Source organism: Mesoplodon densirostris, chromosome 12 (assembly GCF_025265405.1).
Source record: "Mesoplodon densirostris isolate mMesDen1 chromosome 12, mMesDen1 primary haplotype, whole genome shotgun sequence".
NCBI lineage: Eukaryota > Metazoa > Chordata > Mammalia > Artiodactyla > Ziphiidae > Mesoplodon > Mesoplodon densirostris.
Window position 1 is genome coordinate 33996923 of NC_082672.1, and position 26540 is coordinate 34023462.

The window sequence follows — 26540 nt, forward strand, 5'->3', positions numbered from 1 at the left end:
ATCTTGGTTCCCAGGCCAGAGATTGGACCCAAGCTCCTGAGGTGGGAGCTCTGAGTCCAAACTGCTGGACTAACAGACAACCTCAGCACAGTGAGGCTTCCTGGAGGTCCTCATCTCAGCACCAAGTCCCAGCTCTATCCAGCTGCCTGAAAACTCCAGTGCTGGATGTCTCAGGCCTGACAGGAATACAGCACAACCCATCAAAAAAAAAAAAAAAAAAAAAAAAAAAAAAAAAAAACGACAAGAAAATGGTAGAGATGGAGGAGAAAGGTAAAAACTTACAAGACCAAATAAATGAAGACTAAATAGGCAACCTATCTGAGAAAGAAGTCAGAGTAATGATAGTAAAGATGACTCAAAATCTTGGAAACAGAAGGAGAAAATACAAGCAAAATTTAACAAGAATATAGAACAACTAAAGAGCAAACAAACAGTGATGAACAACACAATTGCTGAAATTAAAAACATTCTAGAAGGAATCAATAACAGAATAACTGAGGCAGAAGAACAGATAAATGAGCTGGAAGATAAAATGGTGGAAATAACTGCCAGGAGCAGAATAAAGAAAAAAGAATGCAAAAAATTGAGGACAGTTTCAGAGAGTTCTGGGACAACATTAAAAGCACCAACATTCGAATTATAGGGGTCCCAGAAGAAGAACAGAAAAAGAAAGGGTCTGAGAAAATATTTGAAGAGATTATAGTCAAAAACTTCCCCAACATGGGAAAGGAAATAGTCAATCAAGTCCAGGAAGCACAGAGAGTACCATACAGGATAAACCCAAAGAGAAACATGCCAAGACACATATTAATCAAACTAACAAAAATTAAATACAAAGAAAAAATATTGAAAGCAGAAAGGGAAAAGCAACAAACAACATACAACAGAATCCCCATAAGGTTAACAGCTGATCTTCCAGCAGAAATTCTCCAAGCAAGAAGGGAGTGGCAGGATATTTTTAAAGAGATGAAAGGGAAAAACCTACAACCAAGATTACTCTACCCAGCAAGGATCTCATTCACATTTGACAGAGAAATGAAAACCTATACAGATAAGCAGAAGTTAAGAGATTTCGACACCACCAAACCAGCTTTACAACAAACGCTAAAGGAACTTCTCTAGGCAGGAAACACAAGAGAAGGAAAACATCTACAATAACAAATCCAAAACAATTCAGAAAATGGTAATAGGAACACACATATCGATAACTACTTTAAATGTAAATTGATTAAATGCTCCAACCAAAAGACAAAGACAAGCTGAATGGATACAAAAACAAAACCCAGGGCTTCGCTGGTGGCGCAGTGGTTGAGAGTCTGCCTGCTGATGAAGGGGACATGGGTTCATGCCCTGGTCTGGGAAGATCCCACATGCTGTGGAGCAGCTGGGCCCGTGAGCCAAGGCCACTGAGCCTGCACGCCTGGAGCGTGTGCTCCACAACGGGAGAGGCCACAACAGTGAGAGGCCTGTGTACTTCAAAAAAACAAAAAACAAAAAACAAAAAAACAAGACCCATACATATGTTGTCTACAAGAGACCCACTTCACACCTTGGGACACATACAGATTGAAAGTGAGGGTATGGAAAAAGAAATTTCATGCAAATGGAAATCAAAAGAAAGCCACAGTAGTAGTTCTTACATCAGACAAAATAGACTTTAAAATAAAGACTATTATAAGACACAAAGAAGGACACTACATAATGATCAAGGGATCAATCCAAGAATATATAACAATTGTAAATATTTATGCACCCAACATAGGAGCACGTCAACACATAAGGCAAATGCCAACAGCCATAAAAGGGGAAATCAACAGTAACACAATAATAGTAGGGGACTTTAACACCCCACTTTCACCAATGGACAGATCAACCAAAATGAAAATAAAAAAGGAAACACAAGCTTTAAATGACACATGAAGCAAGATGGATATAATTGATATTTATAGGACATTCCATCCAAAAACAACAGAATACACTTTCTTCTCAAGTGCTCATGGAACATTCTTTAGGATACACAATATCTTGGGTCACAAATCAAGCCTCGGTGTTTAAGAAAACTGAAATCATATCAAGTATCTTTTCCAACCACAATGCTATGAGACTAGATATCAATTACAGGAAAAAATCTGTAAAAACTACGAACACATGGAGGCTAAACAATACACTACTGAATAACCAAGAGATCATGGAAGAAATCAAAGAGGAAATCAAAAAATACCTAGAAACAAAGGACAATGAAAACATGACGGCCCAAAACCTAGGGACGCAGCAAAAGCAGTTCTAACAGGGAAGTTTATAGCAATACAATCCTACCAGAAGAAACAAGAAACATCTCAAATAAACAACCTAATGTTACACCTAAAGCAATTAGAGAAACAAGAAAAAAAAAACCCAAAGTTAGCAGAAGGAAAGAAATCATAAAGATCAGGTCAGAAATAAATGAAAAAGAAATGAAGGAAATAATATCAAAGACCAATAAAACTAAAAGCTCGTTCTTTGAGAAGATACACAAAATTGATAAACCATTAGCCAGAATAATAAAGAAAACAAGGGAAAAGACTCAAATCAACAGACTTCGAAAGGAAAAAGGAGAAGTAACAACTGACACTGCAGAAATACAAAGGATCATGAAAGATTACTACAAGCAACTATATGCCAATAAAATGGACAATCTGGAAGAAATGGACATATCTTAGAAAAGCACAACCTTCCAAAACTGAACCAGGAAGAAATAGAAAATATAAACAGACCAATCACAAACACTGAAATTGAGACTGTGATTAAAAATCTTCCAACAAACAAAAGTCCAGGACCAGATGGCTTCACAGGCGAATTCTATCAAACATTTAGAGAAGAGCTAACACCCACCCTTCTCAAACTCTTCCAAAATATAGAAGAGGGAGGAACACTCCCAAACTCATTCTATGAGGCCACCACCACCCTGACACCAAAACCAGGCAAAGATGTCACAAAGAAAGAACACTACAGGCCAATATCACTGATGAACATAGATGCAAAAATCCTCAACAAAATACTACCAAACAGACTCCAACAGCACATTAAAAGGATCATACACCATAATCAAGGGGCGTTTATCCCAGGAATGCAAGGATTCTTCAACATACGCAAATCAATCAATGTGATACACCATAAAAACAAACTGAAGGAGAAAAACCATATGATCATCTCAATAGAGGCAGAAAAAGCTTTCAACAAAATTCAACACCCATTTATGATAAAAATCCTCCAGAAATTAGGCATAGAGGGAACATGCCTCAACATAATAAAGGCCATATATGACATACCCAGAGCCAACATCATTCTGAATGCTTAAAAACTGAAACCATTTCCTTCAAGATCAGGCACAAGACAAGGTTGTCCACTCTCACCACTATTATTCAACATAGTTTTGTAAGTTTTAGCCACAGCAATCAGAGAAGAAAGAAAATAAAAGGAATCCAGATCAGAAAAGAAGAAGTAAAGCTGTCACTGTTTGCTGATGACATGATATTATACATAGAGAATCCTAAAGATGCTACCAGAAAACTACTTGAGTTAATCAATGTATTTGGTAAAGTAGCAGGATACAAAATTAATGCACAGAAATCTCTTGCATTCCTATACACTAATGATGAAAAATCTGAAAGAAAAATTAAGGAAACACTCCCATTTACCATTGCAACACAAATAATAAAAGACCTAGGATAAAACCTACTTAAGGAGACAAAAGACCTGTATGCAGAAACTATAAAACACTGATGAAAGAAATTAAAGATGATAGGAACAGATGGAGAGATATACCATGTTCTTGGATTGGAAGAATCAACCTTGTGAAAATGACTATACTACCCAAAGCAACCTACAGATTCAATGCAATCCCTATCAAACTACCAAATGGCATTTTTTAGAGAACTGGAACAAAAATTTTACAATTCGTGTGGAAACACAAAAGACCCCTAAGAGCCAAAGCAATCTTGAGAAATGGAGTTGGAGTAATCAGGCTCCCTGATTTCTGACTATTCTACAAAGCTACAGTAAGCAAGACAGTATGGTACTGGCACAAAAACAGAAATATAGATCAATGGAACAGATAGAAAGCCCAGAGATAAACCTAGGCCCATATCATAACCTTACCTTTGATATGGGAAGCAAGACTATACAGTGGAGAAAAGACAGCCTCTTCAATAAGTGGTGCTGGGATAACTGGACAGCTACATGTAAAAGAGTGAAACTAGAACACTCCCTAACACCATACACAAAAATAAACTCAAAATGGATTAAAGACCTAAATGTAAGACCAGACACTATAAAACTCTTAGAGGAAAACACAGGCAGAACACTCTATGACATAAATCACAGCAAGATCCTTTTTGACCCACCTCCTAGAGAAATGGAAATAAAAACAATAATAAACAAATGGGACCTAATGGAACCTAAAAGCTTTTGCACAGCAAAGGAAACCGTAAACAAGACGAAAAAACAACCCTCAGAATGGGAGAAAATATTTGCAAATGGAACAACTGTCAAAGGATTAATCTCCAGAATATCCAAGCAGCTCATGAAGCTCAATATTAAAAAAACAAACAACCCAATCCAGAAATGGGTGGTAGACCTAAATAGACATTTCTCCAAAGAAGATACACAGATTGCCAGCAAACACATGAAAGGATGCTCAACATCTCTAATTGTTAGAGAAAGGCAAATCAAAACTACAATGAGGTATCACCTCACACCAATCAGAATGGCTATCATCAAAAAATCTACAAACAATAAATGCTGGAGAGGGTGTGGAGAAAAGGGAACCCTCTTGCACTGTTGGTGGGAATGTAAATTGATACAGCCACTATGGAGTACAGTATGGAGGTTCTTTAAAAAAATAAAAATAGAACTACGATATGACCCAGCCATCCCATTACTGGGCACATACCCTGAGACAACCATGATTCAAAGAGTCATGTACCACAATGTTCATTGTAGCACTATTTACAATAGCCAGGACATGGAAGCAACCTACGTGTCCATCTACAGATGAATGGATAAAGAAGATGTGGCACATATATACAATGGAATATTACCCAGCCATAAAATGAAAAGAAATTGAGTTATCTGTAGTGAGGTGGATGGACCTAGAGTCTGTCATTCAGAGTGAAGTAAGTCAAAAACAGAAAAACAAATACTGTATGCTAACACATATATATGGAATCTAAAAAAGAAAATAAAAGATTCTGATGAACCTAGGGGCTGGACAGGAATTAAAACACAGACGTAGTTAATGGACTTGAGGTTATGGGGAGGGGCAAGGGTAAGCTGGGACGAAGTAAGAGAGTAGCAGTGACATGTATACACTGCCAAATTTAAAATAGATAGCTAGTGGGAAGCAGTTGCATGGCACAGGGAGATCAGCTCGGTGCTTTGTGACCACCTAGAAGGGTGGGATAGAGAGGGTGGGAGGGAGACGCAAGAGGGAGGAGATATGGGGATATATGTATATGTATAGCTGATTCACTTTGTTATAAAGCAGAAACTAACACACCATTGTAAAACAATTATACTCCAATAAAGATGTCAAAAAAAAGTGATCCAAATAAGGAAAAAAAATGAATTATGGATTTTATGTGTGTGTAATTCCAATATATTTCAAGTGCTCCGTGTATTCCAAGTGGTCCGTATATTGAAATAAGCTGGGGGTATTTTTGGAGGAAGCCACATAAACCTCACTGTATTGAGGCACTTTCACCTTGTTGCTCCAGATACTAACTGTCTCCATGTTGGTCAATGCAAGAACTATTTTTAGCGGAAGGAAATCTGAAACCCCCATAAATTATTTCCCTAAATCTCTATTCAAAACCAATACAAATTAGTGATACCCTGATGCTTCTCCTTAAGGGAGCAACTCCAAGGATAATTGAGAAAGGCTCATTCCTCATTTCCATCCCTGCATTTCCACACAAACTCACACATGCAATCATGTCATACTGTGAACAATATCACATCAAAGAAGGTTCTCAGAAACTTTTTTTACACAGTGTTGGGTTTGTTTCTTCATTCTCCAGTATTTGCAATTCTAAGGATCACCATAATGTCAGGTGATATAAAAAGGGAGAAAAAATTCTGTCTGTATATATAAAATTCTGTCACATAGGAAATGAAAATAATATCAAAGCTCTACACACAGTTTAAAGGAAAAAAAGGTGTCTTCAAGAATTAATGATGGCTGCTCCAGGGAATTTATACAAGCCTGCCATGTTTCAAAAGCAGAATCAAAGTGAATCTAAGTTCCAACTGAGTTGCAGTCCCGAAGAGCTGGGAAGTGTTGTAGTAAAAATAAGAGGAAATCATATGTGAATAACTTAAAGGTCTCTGTATGAGGAAACTGAAGCAAAAAAAATAATATGGTAACTATGAATATTATTTAGCAGTCTAGTGACAATCCAAAGAAATTAAAAGCAATAATCCCAGTCACAGAAAGGGAAGAGTTTCATATAACAGAAACACATTTACTACAATTTTAATTCTAGGAACCCTAAAGCAGCGCCATCCATACAGCCCCATTCTTGTCAATATTATCGATGTGATTCTCCTCTCCCAGCTGCTCCTTTACCCATCTATAACTTAGTGACAGCTCAAAGTTTATTTACTAAACTCAAACTCACCCACAGATTCGGTCCACCAAAGTCAATCATATTTTCTGTCAGAAAAGTAAGTCTCTACCTTCAGTTAGAAGGAGTTAGAATGTCTGATACACTTTCCCTAAATAACTAATGATCTGTTCTTCTCCAGGGTTTGGGAAAGCTGGAAATATCTGAACAATGAGCCAAAAGGAGGGGCATCAAAATCACCAGGAGTACTTGTTTAACATATACATAGAGCTTCCTGAGCCTTTCCCAAACCTACTGAATTAAAAACCCTGGTCCCAGAAATAACTATCTTTCAAATGTCCCCAGTGATTTTCAAGTAAAGCCAAGTTTGGGAGGAGCCATGGCTGCAATCATAGTTCACAGTGGTGCCTCCAAGTGGCGGTTCTTGTTAGCAGTTCTAAATAGCATCCAGGGGCAAGTGCTTTCAGCAGAGGCAGCACTTGGGCTGATAGCAGCTCTGGTTGGAATTGGCTCCCTCTGGCGCTGCTGGAGAGGTACATCTTTGCAGCTGTACCCACCAAAGTTTTTGTCTTTGGCTGCCCTCAAAGTAATGGAGGCCCCCTGCGGTCTGTTACTACATACTACACAACTATTCTGGAGCTTAGGATCATTCTCTCAAGACAAGGCAAGCAGGGTTCCTGCTGAGCCCTCTCTTGGCACTGCTGACACAAAATCGCCTTTCTAAAATGAAACTCTTGGAAAGTTCTGCTCCAAGTATCCTTCTGTTTACACCCTGGATAACAACATACTAGGCCATACTATTATGACCATTGCCTCCATTGCCCTCTATTATTTTTCCTCTGCCAGTCCTGAGACTTGATTATCTCATAGCTCAGTAAATTTCTCTTCTCCCTTTGGGTGCAAGCCCAGGATGCTAGCCTGCAGGACTACTCTCCTTCTTGGATGCAGTTGAACCCAGTCATCTAGGGGACTGGGTATGTGCCCTATACTACGCTTCTGGTGAATCCACATGACTAACATTTGTTGATCTCTTGCAGGCAATGTGAGGTGGAGGACAGAGAATGGACCAAGCTAGAGGGTGGAGGCCAAAAAGTGAGGGTGGCTGTAGCAACAAATAAAACGGAAGAAATAAGCAGAGATGATGCTGTTAAGACTCAAATGGTCAGAAGGAAAGGCTAAATGGTCTCCAGTGATAATATGGACAGAGGAGAGTGCTGAAGTTTGGATATAGATGTCAAAGTCAAGGCTATGATATCCTTGAATTCCTAAGGTATTTACCTAAGGTATCTTTCAGCTCTAAAATGATGTACTTTTCACCTGAAATATGATATCTTGGAATGTTCCAAAAGTTATGGCACATGTCTCCAAAACTCTACAGACAAGTAACAATGTAATAAACCTTAGACTCAATAGATTTGATGTTAGTCACAGAAGACTATTTTCTATTAATGTTCTATACCTATAACATAAACATTATTACTTAATTAGTGTGTTATAATTGACACATGTTTATTTCATAACGTCTTGCTGCACAGGTGAGTCTTAAAAATACTCTGCTCTTATTTTTCTTATTCTCTGACTTAAATTTATATTTAAAGGGTATTGTGAAGATCTGGAAGCAAATGATCATTCCATGGTTAGTCAAAAATATACATTTCAAATCATGGTGAATATTTAGATATTATTGTCTAAAATAAAATCCTATCTAGAAGACAGTAAAACTTATAAACAAATAAGGAGGAAATAGGAGATGTGCATATAAAAATAAATGAGTGATGCAATAAGAAAGTTGTTTCACCTCTGCGGTATTCTTCCCCCAAACCCAGTAGCCCAGTCTAATCATGACTCAAAATGATTAACATGTTACAAAAAACTTGACCAGTACTCTTAAAAGTGATCAAGGCCAAGGAACACAAGAGAAGATTAAGAAATTGTCATGGATTAGAAGAGACTAAGGGGACACAATGATGCAATAAATGCAGTGTAGTATCCCAACTTGGATCCCAGAAGAGAGAAAAAAAAAAGCATTAATGATAACATGAATTAAATCTGAATAAATCTGTGGTTTAGGTAATAGAGTATCAATATTAATTTCTTATTTTGACAAATGAATTGTAATTATGTAAGATATTATCCTTAGTGGGAGCCGGGTAAAAGGGACATGCGGATTCTCTGTCCTCTTCTTACATTTATGTAAATTTAAAATGATTCCAGAATAAAAAGGTTTTAAACAGTGCATATGAAACTATGCTTCTGTTTATAGTAAATTATATAATTAGTGCTAACACTGTCAATGATAACAACTAGACCAACTGGACAAAATATATAAAAACATTTATGTAAAGCCATATGACAGCTATCAGGAAGATAAAGAATCAACTTCTCAATATCAAGGAGAAGATTGATGTCTATAGAGATAATTAGTGTATTGTGACAGCTTTTGTCCTGTGGGCATTTCCCTGTTCAGAAGACATGGCTCAGAGACTGAGCAGTGCTTTGACAGTCTTGCTGTACTAGGAGGACAAAAGTTGGATTCTGGAACTTGTATGGGTGAGACTTAGGTAAATTCCACACACTTTAGTTTGGACTTCAAAGACAGGAAGTGTAGGATGGGGATAAACTAGAATTAAATCAGCTGTCTTGGGAGTTCAGCACAGCTTTGAGGCATCTAAGTATCCCAGAAATTGGATTAAGATGATCCATATTCCCATTGCCTGGCAGAATCATCAGAAAATCCTCATAAGGTAAAGATAATTTCTTAGGCCTAAATTATTTCTACACACACTTTTTTCAAATACAACTTCTGATATGCAAAAATAATCAAGAATGTGAGTATACAAGAGAGCATAAGAAAGAATCAGCAAATGAAACAGAAATAAAATATATTCACAAAGGCCAGATACTAGAATTATAAGAACTCAAATAATTGTTACTTTATGCTCAAGGAGATAAAAATATAATATTGAAAATTTGAATATAATTTTATTATTAAAAATTCAATAGGTATATAAAATTTTGATATAAAACTAGATACTAAACTATTTTAAGTGAACCAAAGAGAAACTCTAGAACTGAAAAATATAATACATGAAATGAAGAATCTTATGATTGGTTTCTATAGTAGTTTTTACATAGCTGAAGAGATACATCATGAACTGGAAGTAAGCAAGAAGAAAATATCTAGAATGAAGGACAGAAAGCCAAAAGGATGACTATAAATAAGAGAGTGTAAGATGCATAGTGTATATTGTGAGAAGTTCCAAATTATTCTAAATCATATTTATAGAAGAGAGATAATGGGGAAGAAGCAATATTTGGAGAGTTAGTGGCTGAATTAGTTCTTGAACTGATGAAAGGCATCACTCTGCAGATATACCAACCAAATAAATCCGAATCCAGAAAATAGAAAGCTATCATCTATAGCAACACTGCCCAATAGAACTTTATGCAATGATAGAAATGATCTATTCTGTGCAATCCAGTGTGGTAGCTGCTAGTCACATGTGGCTATTGAGCACTTGAAGTGTGGCTGTGCAACTGAGAAACTGAATTTTAATTTCATTTGAATTAATTGAAATATAAATTTAATAACCATATATCTCTAATAAAGATTGTTTTGGGCAGTGCAGATCTGGAGCATCATAGTAAAACTAGTGAAAAACAAAGATAAAAATCTTTAAAGAAATAAAAGACTTCACAAAGGACAATTATTAAATAGTTACCTTTTCCACATAAACAATGGAAACCAGAAGACAATAAAATATGCCAAAAAACAATAAGAAACCTACAATTCTATAACCAATAAAAATATCCTTCAACAATGGAGGTGAACTCTTGTTATATGCCTAGTTTAACTCATAGGGCATATTGGACATGAATTTGCATATTGCCTTTGAAACTTCTGAGATACTAAGAAACTTTTGTTTCTGTTTCCCTGTACTCTAAGAATTCAACTTCTCAATGTGGCTCCTTTGGCTCACCCAGAGGGACGTTACCACTTTCTGTACACACTTCTACTGTGGCATTTATACTATCATTTTGCATTTACTGGTTTACATATTTGGTTTTTACTTGAATGTCACTTCTCTGGGAAGTTCTGAACATAAGCACCTAGTAACTAGATTTCAGATGGTACTCAAAAGTGAATCATTTTAAAACTAAAATTTAATGAGAGTAAGATTTATTTCATAGTCACTTGTCTGGGAAATATTGGAGACAAGCATCCAAAAATTTAAAATATTCCCACATGTTATATTGTAGTTGATATCCAAAACTATTACTTTAGAACTGAAAGATGCCTTAGGACAATTTATATATAAAACTAATTCATGTATTAAAGAAATTCAAACTCAGAGATTAAGTGACCTGCCCAACATCCCACAAAAACTAGAGCCAGAAGAAGAGCCCAGTCTTCCAGTCCCATGTACATTCTTCTATATCATGATATCTCAGGATTAAGAATCTTTCTACTTTAATGGATACAGCATATCTATCTCTATATCTCTTCTAAACCAATATTTGAGTTTAGCTATTACCAACTTTTAAAAAAAAATCGACTTCCAGTCTTCAGTCTGAAAGAAACACTAACCTAGGAGTCAGGGGACCTGGATTCTTATCTCAGCTTTGTCACCAGTGGATCTGGGAGTCTTGGGAGAGTATCACCTACCTTTGCTGGACCTGTTCATTCCAAAAAGTAATAGGTTTCACAGCATAAAATATAAAATGAAGCAGATATTCTAGGAGAGGTCTGAATTTAATTCATATTCTTGAATACTATCATTCTACATCAAATATTTTGAATTGACTTTCTGTTCCTCACCTCATCCACTTTCAAATGAGAGAAAAATAGACTTAAAAAAGCATGTCACAGAGAAAATTGAATAAGTTGTTCTTAAAAGTCACCATCAATGGTTAGTTTTTAGTGAATGTCTAATACAGCATAGCCAGTTAAACACAAACAAATAGAATGTCTGTTTGTTCCACGTTGGTAAGTTGACACAGTCTAAAGGATGGAGAACCACCATCATTGTAGGGAGAGCATGCTTCGGGGATATACATGTAACTTATATGTTACATATCTATCTGGGTACATTTTACATTGTTCAACAAATTTCTGAGTTAGACCATTTTTTTAAAGGTAAAGAATAGCTTTATAAATATTAGATAATTATTGGTTCTGGGTAAACACTGGATCCAGGAGAAAAATAATACAAATTCAACTCAAATATAGTCTCTCTGCACTCCTCCTTACTCCCATATCCTCAGGCCAATCTGGCCAGGACTTTGGATGCCTCTGGGCACAAAGCAGGTTGAACAGCTGTTTGACTCACTGTTTTTGACTCCTTGTCATTTGGCAGATTGGAATCTCTGCTGAGAGCACCATTTGGAATTTTTTTCGCCCAAAACTGATACTTTTGAACATGAAATTGAAATATAGTGAGGCAGTGGTATACATTCATAGAATAATAGTGCCAAAAGAGAGTGTGATAGATTTATTTCAAAACTCTAACTTGCCCCCAGAAGTGTTTAAAGAGATAACCCTAGATTAGTTGAGGTGGGCATGATAGTGTATGAATATGGATTTTCTGAAACTGTGAATATAAAAAATGATACCAGCTTTAGGTGTGTGAACTGGTGAGGAGAGAATATCAGACATGAATATAAATAGAGATGTATACAAACAGGGAGGAAAAAAAGAGCTAGACCGTATATACTGAAGAGAGACTGATTGGGGAAATATAACTAGAGAATCCAAAAGAGTCAGTAAGTCTAGGTTTGGGTATTTGAGAGGAGGCTACTACGACTACGACTACAACTACCAACAAAAACAACAATCTCAATAGTTGTTGTTGTTGTTGTTACTATTATTATAACAAGAGAAACAAAAATAGTTAATGCTTACAAAGCAATAGTGTATACGTCTGTCAGCACTGTTCTAATGTTTTAAACATAATAATTCATTTAATCTTCTTGACAATCATAAGAAATAAGAACTATTGTTATTGTTTCCAATTTATGGGAGATGAAACTAAGGCACAGAGAATTTAAGTCACTGATTCAAGATCACACAGCTAGTAGAGGTGAAGTCATGGTTTGACTGTGGCTGAAAAGCAATGAATGAATCTAAAATCTTACCCATAGGAAAAAAATGCTATGGAGAAATTGAACGCTTTTGAATTAAGCATATAATAAGCAAAGCCTGAACAACGGAAAGAAACCCCACTGCAGCACTATGTGGTGACAGCAGAAAAACATACAAAAACTGACAAAATTTCCTTCTCTGTAGGTCCTTCAGGTGAATTATATTTCTTCCCAAATTTACCTCTTTTGTCCCCATCTTCAGACCAGAGTACACACAGATCTAGGCCTTCTTTTAAGCTCTCAATCCCCCTCCAATTACTAGCAAACCACAGTGTTAGAAAAGTCTCTTTATATTTAAAATTAATTACTGACTTTCCAACTTAAGCCCATTTCCTCTTCTCTGATCGCTATTGGAAACGGGAGATAACACACTAGAGGAAGGCAGTTAAAATTCTAATCACTTTCAGTTTTTCCTTTTTATTTAATAAGTTATTTAAAATGCACTTCTGCTAAATCCTATTTTAAAATCTCCCTGACATTATGACTGATATATTCAAGTTTTTATGACAGGCCTATTTTGCCACCTTAAATACACTGAGGGTGAGTTTTCTCATCTTACCTCTCCGTTTTCTAAGGGGTGTATCTTGGAATAAAATGAAGTGCAGATGACCTCATCGTCTTTGGCGTATGATGGTGGTCCAGTGCGGGGATGAATATTGTAGAGTGTTAGGCACTCTGTGTCCGTCACAGCATGATACTGCCAGGGCTTATAATCAACATCATCAAGTGAGCGTTCCAAAATCCAGTTTCCAGGCCGAGGGGAATTAGCTGCTTTCACAATCACATACGCAATCTGGAACACCTGAGGAAGAGTGACAACAACAACATGTAACTCTGAATTCCAAAGGGTTCTCACTATTACATATCAAATATAAGGCCTACTTAAGGCCACAATAGATTTTATTCAGATATTATTCCATAACCCTATGATGTTCTCTAAAAATATTTTTACTGTTACATATTCATATTTTATACCTTTTGGCTAAGAAGAGATGTTCCATTGTGTGGATTTTAGTTCTCTAATAACTCATTAACATCACTTCATGTAATTCTTGAAGTTCTATTATAATCACAATCAGTTAAAGCATTTATTACATACCAATTTACTCACCTTACTCTGTTGGAAATTATAATATATGAGTTAGAAATTCCATGTGTGGATAGTGCTTGATAGATTAGAAAACAGTTACTTATGTCACCTAATCCTCAGACAAGTACCATCCGTTACTGTGGTACAGCAAAAACAACATAGTGATTCAGAGGCACAATCTTGTATTCAAATTGTGGTCCCAGCATTTCTGTGACCTTGGTGTCAACTCCTAGCTCCCTTTTCTGCAAATTAGGGTCAATAATAAGTACAGTAAGTACCCTACTGAGAGACAATTTAGATTAAATGCGATAATGTATGAAAAATACCTAGCAAAAGGCTTGGCTATAAATACTCAATAAATGTCATTTCCTTTACATCCCCAAATAGAAAATAATGGAGAGGAAATTCTAGTACATGCAGACAACTGTTTGAAACTGGAATGTATTCAATGAAGGGTTTCTGTACCTTCTGTATAAGAGGTAAACGTGTGTTAAAGAAAAGGAAAATAAAGCCATCAAGTGACTGTAAGTCAACAGAGTGACAATTGAGTGGAATATGGCAATCCTTTTTGTTCAAATCTACATAATATTTGAAGAGGTAAAAAATAAATATTCTGGATATTTTGTGATGGTCCATGTGTGTCTTTACCAATTCAATCCAAAAGTCCAAAAGAACAATGCACAAACATTACTGAATGAAATTTATTTGCAATGTCCTGGGTAGAAAGGTAGATACAAGCTACTTTAAGTTATTGTCCCACCATCTATGAATTGATAATATATTATAATAATTAGATATATAATGAGTACACTAATAATAAAGCAGTGGTGTATGTTCTTTTTAGTAAATTCAGCTAGGTACAAGGAGCTTGTCAACCCTAAGCTCTGGGTGATTGGGGTCATTGAAAGGATACAACTGGAGGACAAATCTTCTAAAATGTGATTAAGGGTCTGCTTAGAAGGGAGCTTGAAAGGAATGTTCTGAAAATAAACCTTATCTGCTACATAGTTTTGATATGAGACTTTCAGGAATGCATCTACACTGTCTGTGGTACACTTTAAGGGATTGAATTTAAAAATACGAAAGGTTGATATATAAGACATAAGACAGGAGACCTTCAAGATGGCAGAGGAGTAAGACATGGAGATCACCTTCCTCCCGACAAATACATCAGAAATACAGATACATGTGGAACAACTCCTACAGAACACCTACTGAACGCTGGCAGATGACCTCAGACTCCCCAAAAGGCAAGAAACTCCCCCACGTACCTGGGTAGGGCAAAAGAAAAAAGAAAAAACAGAGACAAAAGAATAGGGATGGGACCTGAACCTCGGGGAGGAATCTGTGAAGGAGGAAAAGTTTCCACACACTAGGAAGCCCCTTCACTGGCGGAGACGGTGGGTGGCGGGGCAGGATGGGAAGCTTCGGAGACACAATGGAGAGCGCAGCTACAGGGGTGCAGAGGGCAAAGCGGAGAGATTCCCACACAGAGGATCGGTGCCGACCAGCACTCACCAGCCCGAGAGGCTCGTCTGCTCACCCGCCAGGACGGATGGGGGCTGGGAGCTGAGGCTCGGGCTTCGGAGGTCAGATCTCAGGAGAGGACTGGGGTTGGCTGCATGAACACAGCCTGAAGAGGGCTAGTGCGCCACAGCTAGCTGGGAGGGAGTCCAGAAAAAAGTCTGGAACTGCCTAAGAGACCACTGTTTCGGGGTGCGCGAGGAGACTGGATTGAGAGTACCACCTAAATGAGCTCGAGACGGGCGCAAGCCATGGCTATCAGCACAGACACCAGAGCTGGGAATGAAATGCTAAGGCTGCTGCTGCAGCCACCAAGAATCCTGTGTGCAAGCACAGGTCACTATCCACACCTCCCCTCCTGGGAGCCTGTGCAGCCTGCCACTACCAGGGTCCCGTGATCCAGGGACAACTTCCCCGGGAGAACACACAGCATGCTTCACGCTGTTGCAACGTCATGCCAACATCTGCTACCGTAGGCTCGCCCTGCACTCTGTACCCTTCCCTTCCCCTGGCCTGAGTGAGCCAGAGCCCCCAACTCAGCTTCTCTTTTAACCCTCTCCTGTCTGGGTGGAAACAGATGCCCTCAGGTGACCTACATGCAGAGGCAGAGCCAAATCCAAAGCTGAACCCCAGGAGCTGTGTGAACGAAGAAGAGGATGGGAAATTTCTCCCAGCAGCCTCAGGAGCAGCTGATTAAATCTCCACAATCAACCTGATGTACCCTGCAACTGTGAAATACCTGAACAGACAATGAATCATCCCAAAATTGAGGCAGTTGCCTTTGAGAGCAACTGCAGACTTGGGGTTTGCTATATGCGACAGACTGGTTTCTGGTTTTATGTTTATCTTAGTTTAGTATTTAGAGTTTATTATCACTGGTAGTTTTGTTTACTGATTTGGTTGCTCTCTTCCTTTTTTTTTAATGTATAGATATATATATATATTTTCCTTTTTCTCTTTTTGTGAGTGTGTATGTGTATGCTTCTTTGTGTGATTTTGTCTGTATAATTTGCTTTTACCATTTGTCCTAGGGTTATGTTTGTCCTTTGTTTTGTTTTGTTTTGTTTTGTATAGTCTTTAGCACTTGTTATCATTGGTGGATTTGCTTTTTGGTTTTGTTGCTCTCTTCTTTCTTTTTTTGTTACACTTTAATTTAAAAAATTTTTAATAATGAAAAAAATTATTTTATTTCTTTTTCTTTTATTTTCTCCCTTCCTCCCTCCCTCCTTCCCTCCTTCCCTCCCTCCCTCCCTACCTCTCTCTCTCTCTCTCTCTTTCTTTCTTTCTTTTTCTTTCTTTCTTCTCCCTTTTCTTCTAAGCCATATGGCTGATGGGTCCTGGTGCTCCGCCTGGGTGTCAGGAATGTGCCTCTGAGGTGGGAGAGCTGAGTCCAGGACATGGGTCCACCTGAGACCTCCCAGCTCCATGTAATATCAAATGGCAAAAGCACTCCCAGAGATCTCCATCTCAATGCTAAGACCCAGCTTTGGGCTTCCCTGGTGGTGCAGTGGTTAAGAATCTGCCTGCCAATGCAGGGGACACGGGTTCAAGATCTGGTCCGGGAAAATCCCACATGCTGAGGAGCAACTAAGCTGACGCACCACAACTAATGAGCCTGCACTCTACAGCCCACAAGTCACAACTACTGAGCCTTCGTGCCAAAACTACTGAAGCCCAAGTGCCTAGAGTGCATGCTCTGCAACAAGAGAAGCCAGTGCAATTAGAAGACCACACACCACAATGAAGAGTAGTCCCCGCTCTCCACAACTAGAGAAAGCCCGAGCATGGAAATGAAGACCCAATATAGCCAAAAATAAATAAAATAAAAATATATTTTTAAAAAAAGACCCAGCTCCACTCAATGACCGGCAAGTGACAGTGCTGGACACCCTATGCCAAACAACTAGAAAGGCAGGAACACAACCCCACCCATTGGCAGAGAGGCTGCCTAAAATCATACTAAGTTCACAGATACCCAAAAACACAACACCGGGCGTGGTCCTGCCCACCAGAGAGACAAGACACAGCCTCATCCACCAGAACAAAGGCACTAGTCCCCTCTACTAGGAAGCCTACAAACCCACTGAACCAACCTTAGCCACTGGGGGCAGACACCAAAAAAAAACGGGAACTACAGACCTGCAGCCTGCAAAAAGGAGACATAAAACATAGTAAGTTAAGCAAAATGAGAAGACAGAGAAACACACAGCAGATGAATGAGCAAGGTAAAAACCCACCAGACCAAACTAACAAAAAGGAAATAGGCAGTCTACCTGAAAAAGAATTCAGAGTAATGATAGTAAAGATGATCCAAAATCTTGGACATAGAATGGAGAAAATACAACAAATGTTTAACAAGGATCTAGAAGAATGAAAGAGCAAACAATGATGAACAACACAATAAATGAAATTAAAAATGCTTTAGAAGGAATCAATAGCAGAATAACTGAGGCAGAAGAACAGATAAGTGAACTGGAAGACAAAATAGTGGAAATAACTACTGCAGAGCAGAATAAAGCAGAAAGAATGAAAATAACTGGGGACAGTAGTAGAGACCTCTGGGACAACACTAAACCCACCAACATTCGAATTATAGGGGTCCCAGAAGAAGAAGAGAAAAAGAAAGGGACTGAAAAAGTATCTGAAGAGATTGTAGTTGAAAACTTTCCTAATATGGGAAAGCAAATAGTCACTCAAGTCCAAGAAGCACAGAGATCCCATAGAGGATAAATCCAAGGAGAAACACACCAATACACATAGTAATCAACCTATTAAAATTTAAATACAAAGAAAAAATATTAAAAGCAGCAAGGAAAAGGCAACAAATAACATAAAAGGGAATCCCCATAAGGTTAACAGCTGATCTTTCAAAAGAAACTCTGCAAGCCAGAAGGGAGTGGCAGGACATATTTAAAGCAATGAAAGGGAAAAGCCTACAACCAAGATTACTCTACCCAGCAAGGATCTCATTCAGATTCGACAGAGAAATTAAAACTTTTACAGACAAGAAAAAGCTAAGAGGGGCCCGGAGGAAGACGGTGGAAGAGTAAGACGCGGAGATCACCTTCCTCCCCACAGATACATCAGAAATTCATCTACACGTGGAACAACTCCTACAGAACACCTACTGAACGCTGACAGAAGACCTCAGACCCCCCAAAAGGCAAGAAACTCCCCACATACCTGGGTAGGGCAAAAGAAAAAAAGAATAAACAAAGACAATAGGATAGGGACGGGACCTGCACCAGTGGGAGGGAGCCGTGAAGGAGGGAAGGTTTCTACACACTACAAGCCCCTTCGCCGGCGGAGACTGCAGGTGGCGGAGGGGGAAAGCTTCGGAGTAGCGGAGGAGAGCACAGCAACAGGGGTGCGGTGGGCAAAGCGAAGAGATTCTGGCACAGAGGATCGGTGCCCTCAGGCACACACCAGCCCGAGAAGCTTGTCTGCTCGGCCGCCGGGGTGGGCGGGGCTGGGAGCTGAGGCTCAGGTATCGGCTTTCAGTCAGAGCGCAGGGAGAGGACTGGGGCTGGCGGCAGGAAGAGAGCCTGAAGGGGTTAGTGCACCACGGCTAGCCCGGAGGGAGTCCAGGGAAAGGGTCTGGAGCTGCTGAAGAGGCAAGAGACTTTTTTCCCTTTTGTTTCCTGGTGCGCGAGGAGAGGGCATTAAGAGGGCTGCTTGGGGAAGCGCCGGAGACAGGCGCGAGCCGCGGGTAAGGCGCGGACCTCGGAGACGGGCGTGGGACGCTGGGGCTCCTGCTGCCGCCGCCGCCGCCGGGCCGGTGTGCGAGCGCGGGTCACTGTCCGCCCCGCCTTCCGGGGGGCCTGTGCACCCCGCCACTGCCGGGGTCCCGGGACCCGGGGAAGGCTTTCCCGGGAAAGCGCACGGAGCGCCACGGGCTGCTGCAATGTCACGCCGGCCTCTGCCGCCGCAGGCCCGCCCCACACTGCGCGCCCCTCCCTCCCCTCTGCCTGAGTGAGCCAGAGCCCCCGAATCAGCGGCTCCTTTAAACCCGTCCTGTCTGAGTGAAGAACGGACGCCCTCCGGCGACCTACGCGCAGAGGCGGGGCCAGGCCCAAGGCTGAGAACCGGGAGCTGTGAGAGCAGAGACACGGAAATCTCTCTGTGCAGCCTCGGAGGCAGCGGATTAAAGCTCCACGGTCCATTTGATGTGCCCTGCGTCTGTGGAGTGCATGAATGGACAGCGAATCATCCCAAATTGAGGAAGTGGACTTTGAGGACAAGATTTAAGACTTTCCCCCCTTTTCCTCTTTTTACAACGAATTATCCCAAATTAAGGAGGTGGACTTAGAGAGCAAGATTTCAGACTTCTCGCCCTTTTCCTCTTTTTACAACAAATTATCCCAAATTGAGGAGGTGGACTTGGAGAGCAAGATTTTTTATTTTTACCCCTGCTCTCTTTTAATGAATGTGTATGTGTAATCTTCTGTGTAAGATTCTCTCTGTATAGCTTTGCTTCCACCGTATGTCCCAGGGTTCTATCGGTCCGTTTTTTTTTTCAATAATTACTTTTTAATTTTAATAACGCTACTATATTTCATAGTTTATTCTATTTTACTTTACCTGCTCTTTCTTTTTTTCCTACCTTACCTTCCTCCCTCCCTCCCTCTGCTCCTCCTTTCCTTCTTTCTTTTTCTTTCCTCCCTCCCTCCCTCCCTCCACTCCTCCTTTCCTTTTTTCTTTTTCTTTCCTCCCTCTCTCCCTCCCACCCTTCTTCTTTCCACCTTCTTTTCCTTTCCTTCCTCCCTCCCTCCCTCCTGTCTTTCTTTCTTTCTTTCCTTCCTCCCTCCCTCCCTCCCTTCTTCCATTCACTCTTCCTTTTGCTTTCATTCCTCCCTCCCTCCCTCCTTTCTTTCCTTCTCTCTTTCCATCCTTCCTCCCTCCTTTCTTTCTATCTTCCTTCCTTTCTTCCCTTCTTCCTTTCTTTCCCTCTCTCTATCTTTCTTCTACTAATTCTTTCTTTCTGCTTTTTCTCCCTGTTATTCTGAGCCGGGTGGATGAAAGGCTCTTGGTGCTGCAGCCAGGAGTCAGTGCTGTGCCTCTGAAGTGGGAGAGCCAACTTCAGGACATGGGTCCACAAGAGACCTCCCACCTCCACATAATATCAAGCAGCGAAAATCTCCCAGAGATCTCCATCTCAACACCAGCACCCAGCTTCAGTCAACGACCAGCAAGCTACAATGCTGGTCACCTTATGCCAAGCAACTAGCAAGGCAGGAACACAACCCCACCCATTAGCAGAGAGGCTACCTAAAAACATAATAAGGCCATAGGCACCCCAAAACACACCACCAGACGTGGACCTGCCCACCAGAAAGACAAGATCGAGCCTCAACCACCAGAACACAGGCATTAGCCCCCCCACCAGGAAGCCTACACAACCTACTGAAACAACCTTAGCCACTGGGGACAGACACCAAAAACAACGGGAACTACGAATCTGCAGCCTGCAAAAAGGAGACCCCAAACACAGTAACATAAGCAAAATGAGAAGACAGAAAAACACACAGCAGGTGAAGGAGCAAGATAAAAACCTACCAGACCTAACAAATGAAGAGGTAATAGGCAGTCTACCTGAAAAAGAATTCAGAATAATGATAGTAAAGCTGATCAAAGATTCTATTTCCAAGATCCATAATCTTGGAAATAGAATAGACAAAATGCAAGAAACACTTAACAAAGACCTAGAAGAACTAAAGATGAATCAAGCATCGATTAAAAACACAATAAATGAAATGAAAAATACTCTAGATGGGATCAATAGCAGAATAACTGAGGCAGAAGAACTGATAAGTGAGGTAGAAGATAAAATAGTGGAAATAACTGATGCAGAGCAAAATAAAGAAAAAAGAATGAAAAGAACAGAGGACAGTCTCAGAGACCTCTGGGACAACATTAAACGCACCAACATTCGAATTATAGGGGTTCCAGAAGAAGAAGAGAAAAAGAAAGGGACTGAGAAAATATTTGAAGAGATTATAGTTGAAAACTTCCCTAATATGGGAAAGGAAATAGTTAATCAAGTCCAGGAGGCACAGAGAGTCCCATACAGAATAAATCCAAGGAGAAATACGCCAAGACACATATTAATCAAACTGTCAAAAAGTAAACACAAAGAAATCATATTAAAAGCAGCAAGGGAAAAACAACAAATAACACACAAGGGAATCCCCATCAGGTTAACAGCTGATCTCTCAGCAGAAACTCTACAAGCCAGAAGGGAGTGGCAGGACATAATTAAAGTGATGAAGGAGAGAAAGCTGCAACCAAGATTACTCTACCCAGCAAGGATCTCATTCAGATTTGATGGAGAAATTAAAACGTTTACAGACAAGCAAAAGCTGAGAGAGTTCAGCACCACCAAACCAGCTTTACAACAAATGCTAAAGGAACTTCTCTAGGCAAGAAACACAACAGAAGGAATATACCTACAATAACGAACCCAAAGCAATTAAGGAAATGGGAATAGGAACATACATATCAATAATTACCTTAAATGTAAATGGACTAAATGCTCCCACCAAAAGACACAGATTGGCTGAATGGATACAAAAACAAGACCCATATATATGCTGTCTACAAGAGACCCACTTCAGACCTAGAGACACATACAGACTGAAAGTAAGGGGATGGAAAAAGATATTCCATGCAAATGGAAATCAAAAGAAAGCTGGAGTAGCAATTCTTATATCAGACAAAATAGACTTTAAAATAAAGACCACTAGAAGAGACAAAGAAGGACAGTACATAACGATAAAGGGATCGATCCAAGAAGAAGATATAACAATTGTAAATATTTATGCACCCAACATAGGAGCACCTCAATACATAAGGCAAATACTAACAGCCATAAAAGGGGAAATCAACAGTAACACAATCATAGTAGGGGACTTTAACACCCCACTTTCACCAATGGACAGAGCATCCAAAATGAAAATAAATAGGGAAACACAAGCTTTAAATGATACATTAAACAAGATGGACTTAATTGATATTTATAGGACATTCCATCAAAAACAACAGAATACACATTTTTCTCAAGTGCTCATGGAACATTCTCCAGGATAGATCATATCTTGGGTCACAAATCAAGCCTTGGTAAATTTAAATTGAAATTGTATCAAGTATCTTTTCCGACCACAATGCTATGAGACTAGACATCAATTACAGGAAAAGATCTGTAAAAAATACAAACACATGGAGGCTAAACAATACACTACTCATTAACGAAGTGATCACTGAAGAAATCAAAGAGGAAATTAAAAAATACCTAGAAACAAATGACAATGGAGACACGATGACCCAAAACCTATGGGACGCAGCAAAAGCAGTTCTAAGGGGGAAGTTTATAGCAATACAATCCCACCTTAAGAAACAGGAAACATTTTGAGTAAACAACCTGACCCTGCACCTAAAGCAATTAGAGAAAGAAGAACAAAAAAACCCCAAAGTTACCAGAAGGAAAGAAATCATAAAGATCAGATCAGATATAAATGAAAAAGAAATGAAAAAAAAACGATACCAAAGATCAACCAAAATAAAAGCTGGTTCTTTGAGAAGATAAACAAAATTGACAAACCATTAGCCAGACTCATCAAGAAAAGAAGGGAAAAGACTCAAATCAATAGAATTAGAAATGAAAAAGAAGAAGTATCAACTGACACTGCAGAAATACAAAAGATCATGAGAGATTACTACAAGCAACTCTATGCCAATAAAATGGACAACCTGGAACAAATGGACAAATTCTTAGAAATTCACAACCTGCCAAGACTGACTCAGGAAAAAATAGAAAATATGAATAGACCAATCACAAGCACTGAAATTGAAACTGTGATTAAAAATCTTCCCTCAAACAAAAGCCCAGGACCAGATGGCTTCACAGGCGAATTCTATCAAACATTTAGAGAAGAGCTAACACCCATCCTTCTCAAACTCTTCCAAACAATATCAGAGGAAGGAACACTCCCAAACTCATTCTACGAGGCCACCATCACCTTGATACCAAAACCAGGCAAGGATGTCACAAAGAAAGAAAACTACAGGACAATATCACTGATGAACATAGATGCAAAAATCCTCAACAAAATACTAGCAAACAGAATCCAACAGCACATTAAAAGGATCATACACCATGATCAAGTGGGGTTTATTCCAGGAATGCAAGGATTCTTCAATATATGCAAATCAATCAACGTGATACACCATATTAACAAATTGAAGGAGAAAAACCATATGATCATCTCAATAGATGCAGAGAAAGCTTTCGACAAAATTCAACACCCATTTATGATAAAAACCCTGCAGAAAGTAGGCACAGAGGGAACTTTCCTCAACATAATAAAGGCCATATATGACAAACCCACAGCCAACATTGTCCTCATTGGTGAAAAACTGAAACCATTTCCACTAAGATCAGGAACAAGACAAGGCTACCCACTCTCACCACTCTTATTCACCTTAGTTTTGGAAATTTTAGCCACAGCAATCAGAGAAGAAAAGGAAATAAAAGGAATCCAAATTGGAAAAGACGAAGTAAAGCTGTCACTGTTTGCAGATGACATGATACTATACATAGAGAATCCTAAAGATGCTACCAGAAAACTACTAGAGCTAATCAACGAATTTGGTAAAGTAGCAGGATACAAAATTAATGCACAGAAATCTCTGGCATTCCTGTACACTAATGATGAAAAATCTGAAAATGAAATCAAGAAAACACTCCCATTTACCATTGCAAAAAAAAGAATAAAATATCTAGGAATAAACCTACCTAAGGAGACAAAAGACCTGTATGCAGAAAATTATAAGACACTGATGAAAGAAATTAAAGATGATACAAATAGATGGAGAGATATACCATGTTCCTGGATTGGAAGAATCAATATTGTTAAAATGACTCTACTACCCAAAGCAATCTACAGATTCAATGCAATCCCTATCAAACTACCACTGGCATTTTTCACAGAACTAGAACAAAAAATTTCAAAATTTGTTTGGAAAAACAAAAGACCCCGAATAGCCAGAGCAATCTTCAGAACGAAAAACGGAGCTGGAGGAATCAGGCTCCCTGACTTCAGACTATACTACAAAGCTACAGTAATTAAGACAGTGTGGTACTGGCATAAAAACAGAAAGATAGATCAGTGGATCAGGATAGAAAGCCCAGAGATAAACCCACGCACATATAGTCACCTTATCTTTGATAAAGGAGGCAGGAATGTACAGTGGAGAAAGGACAGCCTCTTCAATAAGTGGTGCTGGGAAAACTGGACAGGGACATGTAAAAGTTTGAGATTAGATCATTCCCTAACACTATACACAAAAATAAGCTCAAAATGGATTAAAGACCTAAATGTAAGGCCAGACACTATCAAACTCTTAGAGGAAAACATAGGTAGAACAATCTATGACATAAATCACAGCGAGATCCTTTTGGACCCACCTCCTAGAGAAATGGAAATAAAAACAAAGATAAACAAATGGGACCTAATGAAACTTCAAAGCTTTTGCACAGCAAAGGAAACCATAAACAAGACCAAAAGACAACCCTCAGAATGGGAGAAAATATTTGCAAATGAAGCAACTGACAAAGGATTAATCTCCAAAATTTTTAAGCAGCTCATGCAGCTCAATAGCACAAAAACAAACAACCCAATCCAAAAATGGGCAGAAGACTTAAATAGGCATTTCTCCAAAGAAGATATACAGACTGCCAACAAACACATGAACGAATGCTCAACATCATTAATCATTAGAGAAATGCCAATCCAAACTACAATGAAATATCATCTCACACCAGTCAGAATGGCCATCATCAAGAAATCTAGAAACAATAAATGCTGGAGAGGATGTGGAGAAAAGGGAACACTCTTGCACTGCTGGTGGGAATGTGAATTGGTACAGCCACTATGGAGAACAGTGTGGTGGTTCCTTAAAAAACTACAAATAGAACTACCATATGACCCAGCAATCCCACTACTGGGCATATACCCTGAGAAAACCATAATTCCAAAAGAGATATGTACCAAAATGTTCATTGCAGCTCTATTCACAATAGCCCGGAGCTGGAAACAACCTAAGTGTCCATCATCAGATGAATGGATAAAGAAGATGTGGCACATATATACAATGGAATATTACTCAGCCATAAAAAGAAATGAAACTGAGCTATTTGTAATGAGGTGGATAGACCTAGAGTCTGTCATACAGAGTGAAGTAAGTCAGAAAGAGAAAGACAAATACCGTATGCTAACACATGTATATGGAATTAAAAAAAAAATGTCATGAAGAACCTAGGGGTAAAATGGGAATAAAGACACAGACCTACTTGAGAATGGACTTGAGGATATGGGGAAGGGGAAGGGTAAGCTGTGACAAAGCGAAAGAGAGGCATGGACATATATACACTACCAAACGTAAGGTAGATAAATAGTGGGAAGCAGCCGCAGAGCACAGGGAGATCAGCTCGGTGCTTTGTGACCGCCTGGAGGGGTGGGATGGGGAGGGTGGGAGGGAGGGAGATGCATGAGGGAAGGGATGTGGGAACAGATCTATATGTATGACTGATTCACTTTGTTATAAAGCAGAAACTAATAAAAAAAAAAGAAAAAAGAAGAAAAAGCTAAGAGAATTCAGTACTACCAAACCAGCTTTATAACAAATGCTAAAGGAACTTCTCTAGGCGGGAAACACAAGAAAAGGAAAAGACCTACAAAATCAAACTTAAAACAATAGAATTTAAGACTCAAATAAATAGAATTAGAAATAAAAAAGGAGAAGTAACAACTGACACTGCAGAAGTACAAAGGATCATGAGACTATACTACAAGCAACTATATGCCAATAAAATGGACAGCCTGGAACAAATGGACAAATTCTTAGAAAAGCACAACCTTCCAAAACCGAACCAGGAAGAAATAGAAAATATCAACAGACAAATCACAAGCACTGAAATTGAGATTGTGATTTTAAATTTTCGAACAAACAAAAGCCCAGGACCAGATGGCTTCACAGGTGAATTATATCAATCATTTAGAGAAGAGCTAACACCTATCTTTCTGAAACACTTCCAAAATACAGCAGAGGGAGGAACACTCCCAAACTCATTCTACGAGCCCACCATCATCCTGATACCAAAACCAGGCAAAGATGTCACAAAGAAA

The 26540-nt window shown here is 39.2% G+C and overlaps 1 protein-coding gene across 1 annotated transcript in view; it reads right to left on the reverse strand.

Moving 5' to 3' along the window:
• LAMA2 (laminin subunit alpha 2) overlaps positions 1 to 26540 on the reverse strand; it is a 614367-nt gene that overhangs the window by 391677 nt on the left and 196150 nt on the right. The window contains exon 4 of the mRNA XM_060114490.1: positions 13303 to 13545. Within this exon, the coding sequence (XP_059970473.1) occupies positions 13303 to 13545 (243 nt within the window). The remainder of the gene's footprint in view (positions 1 to 13302; positions 13546 to 26540) is intronic.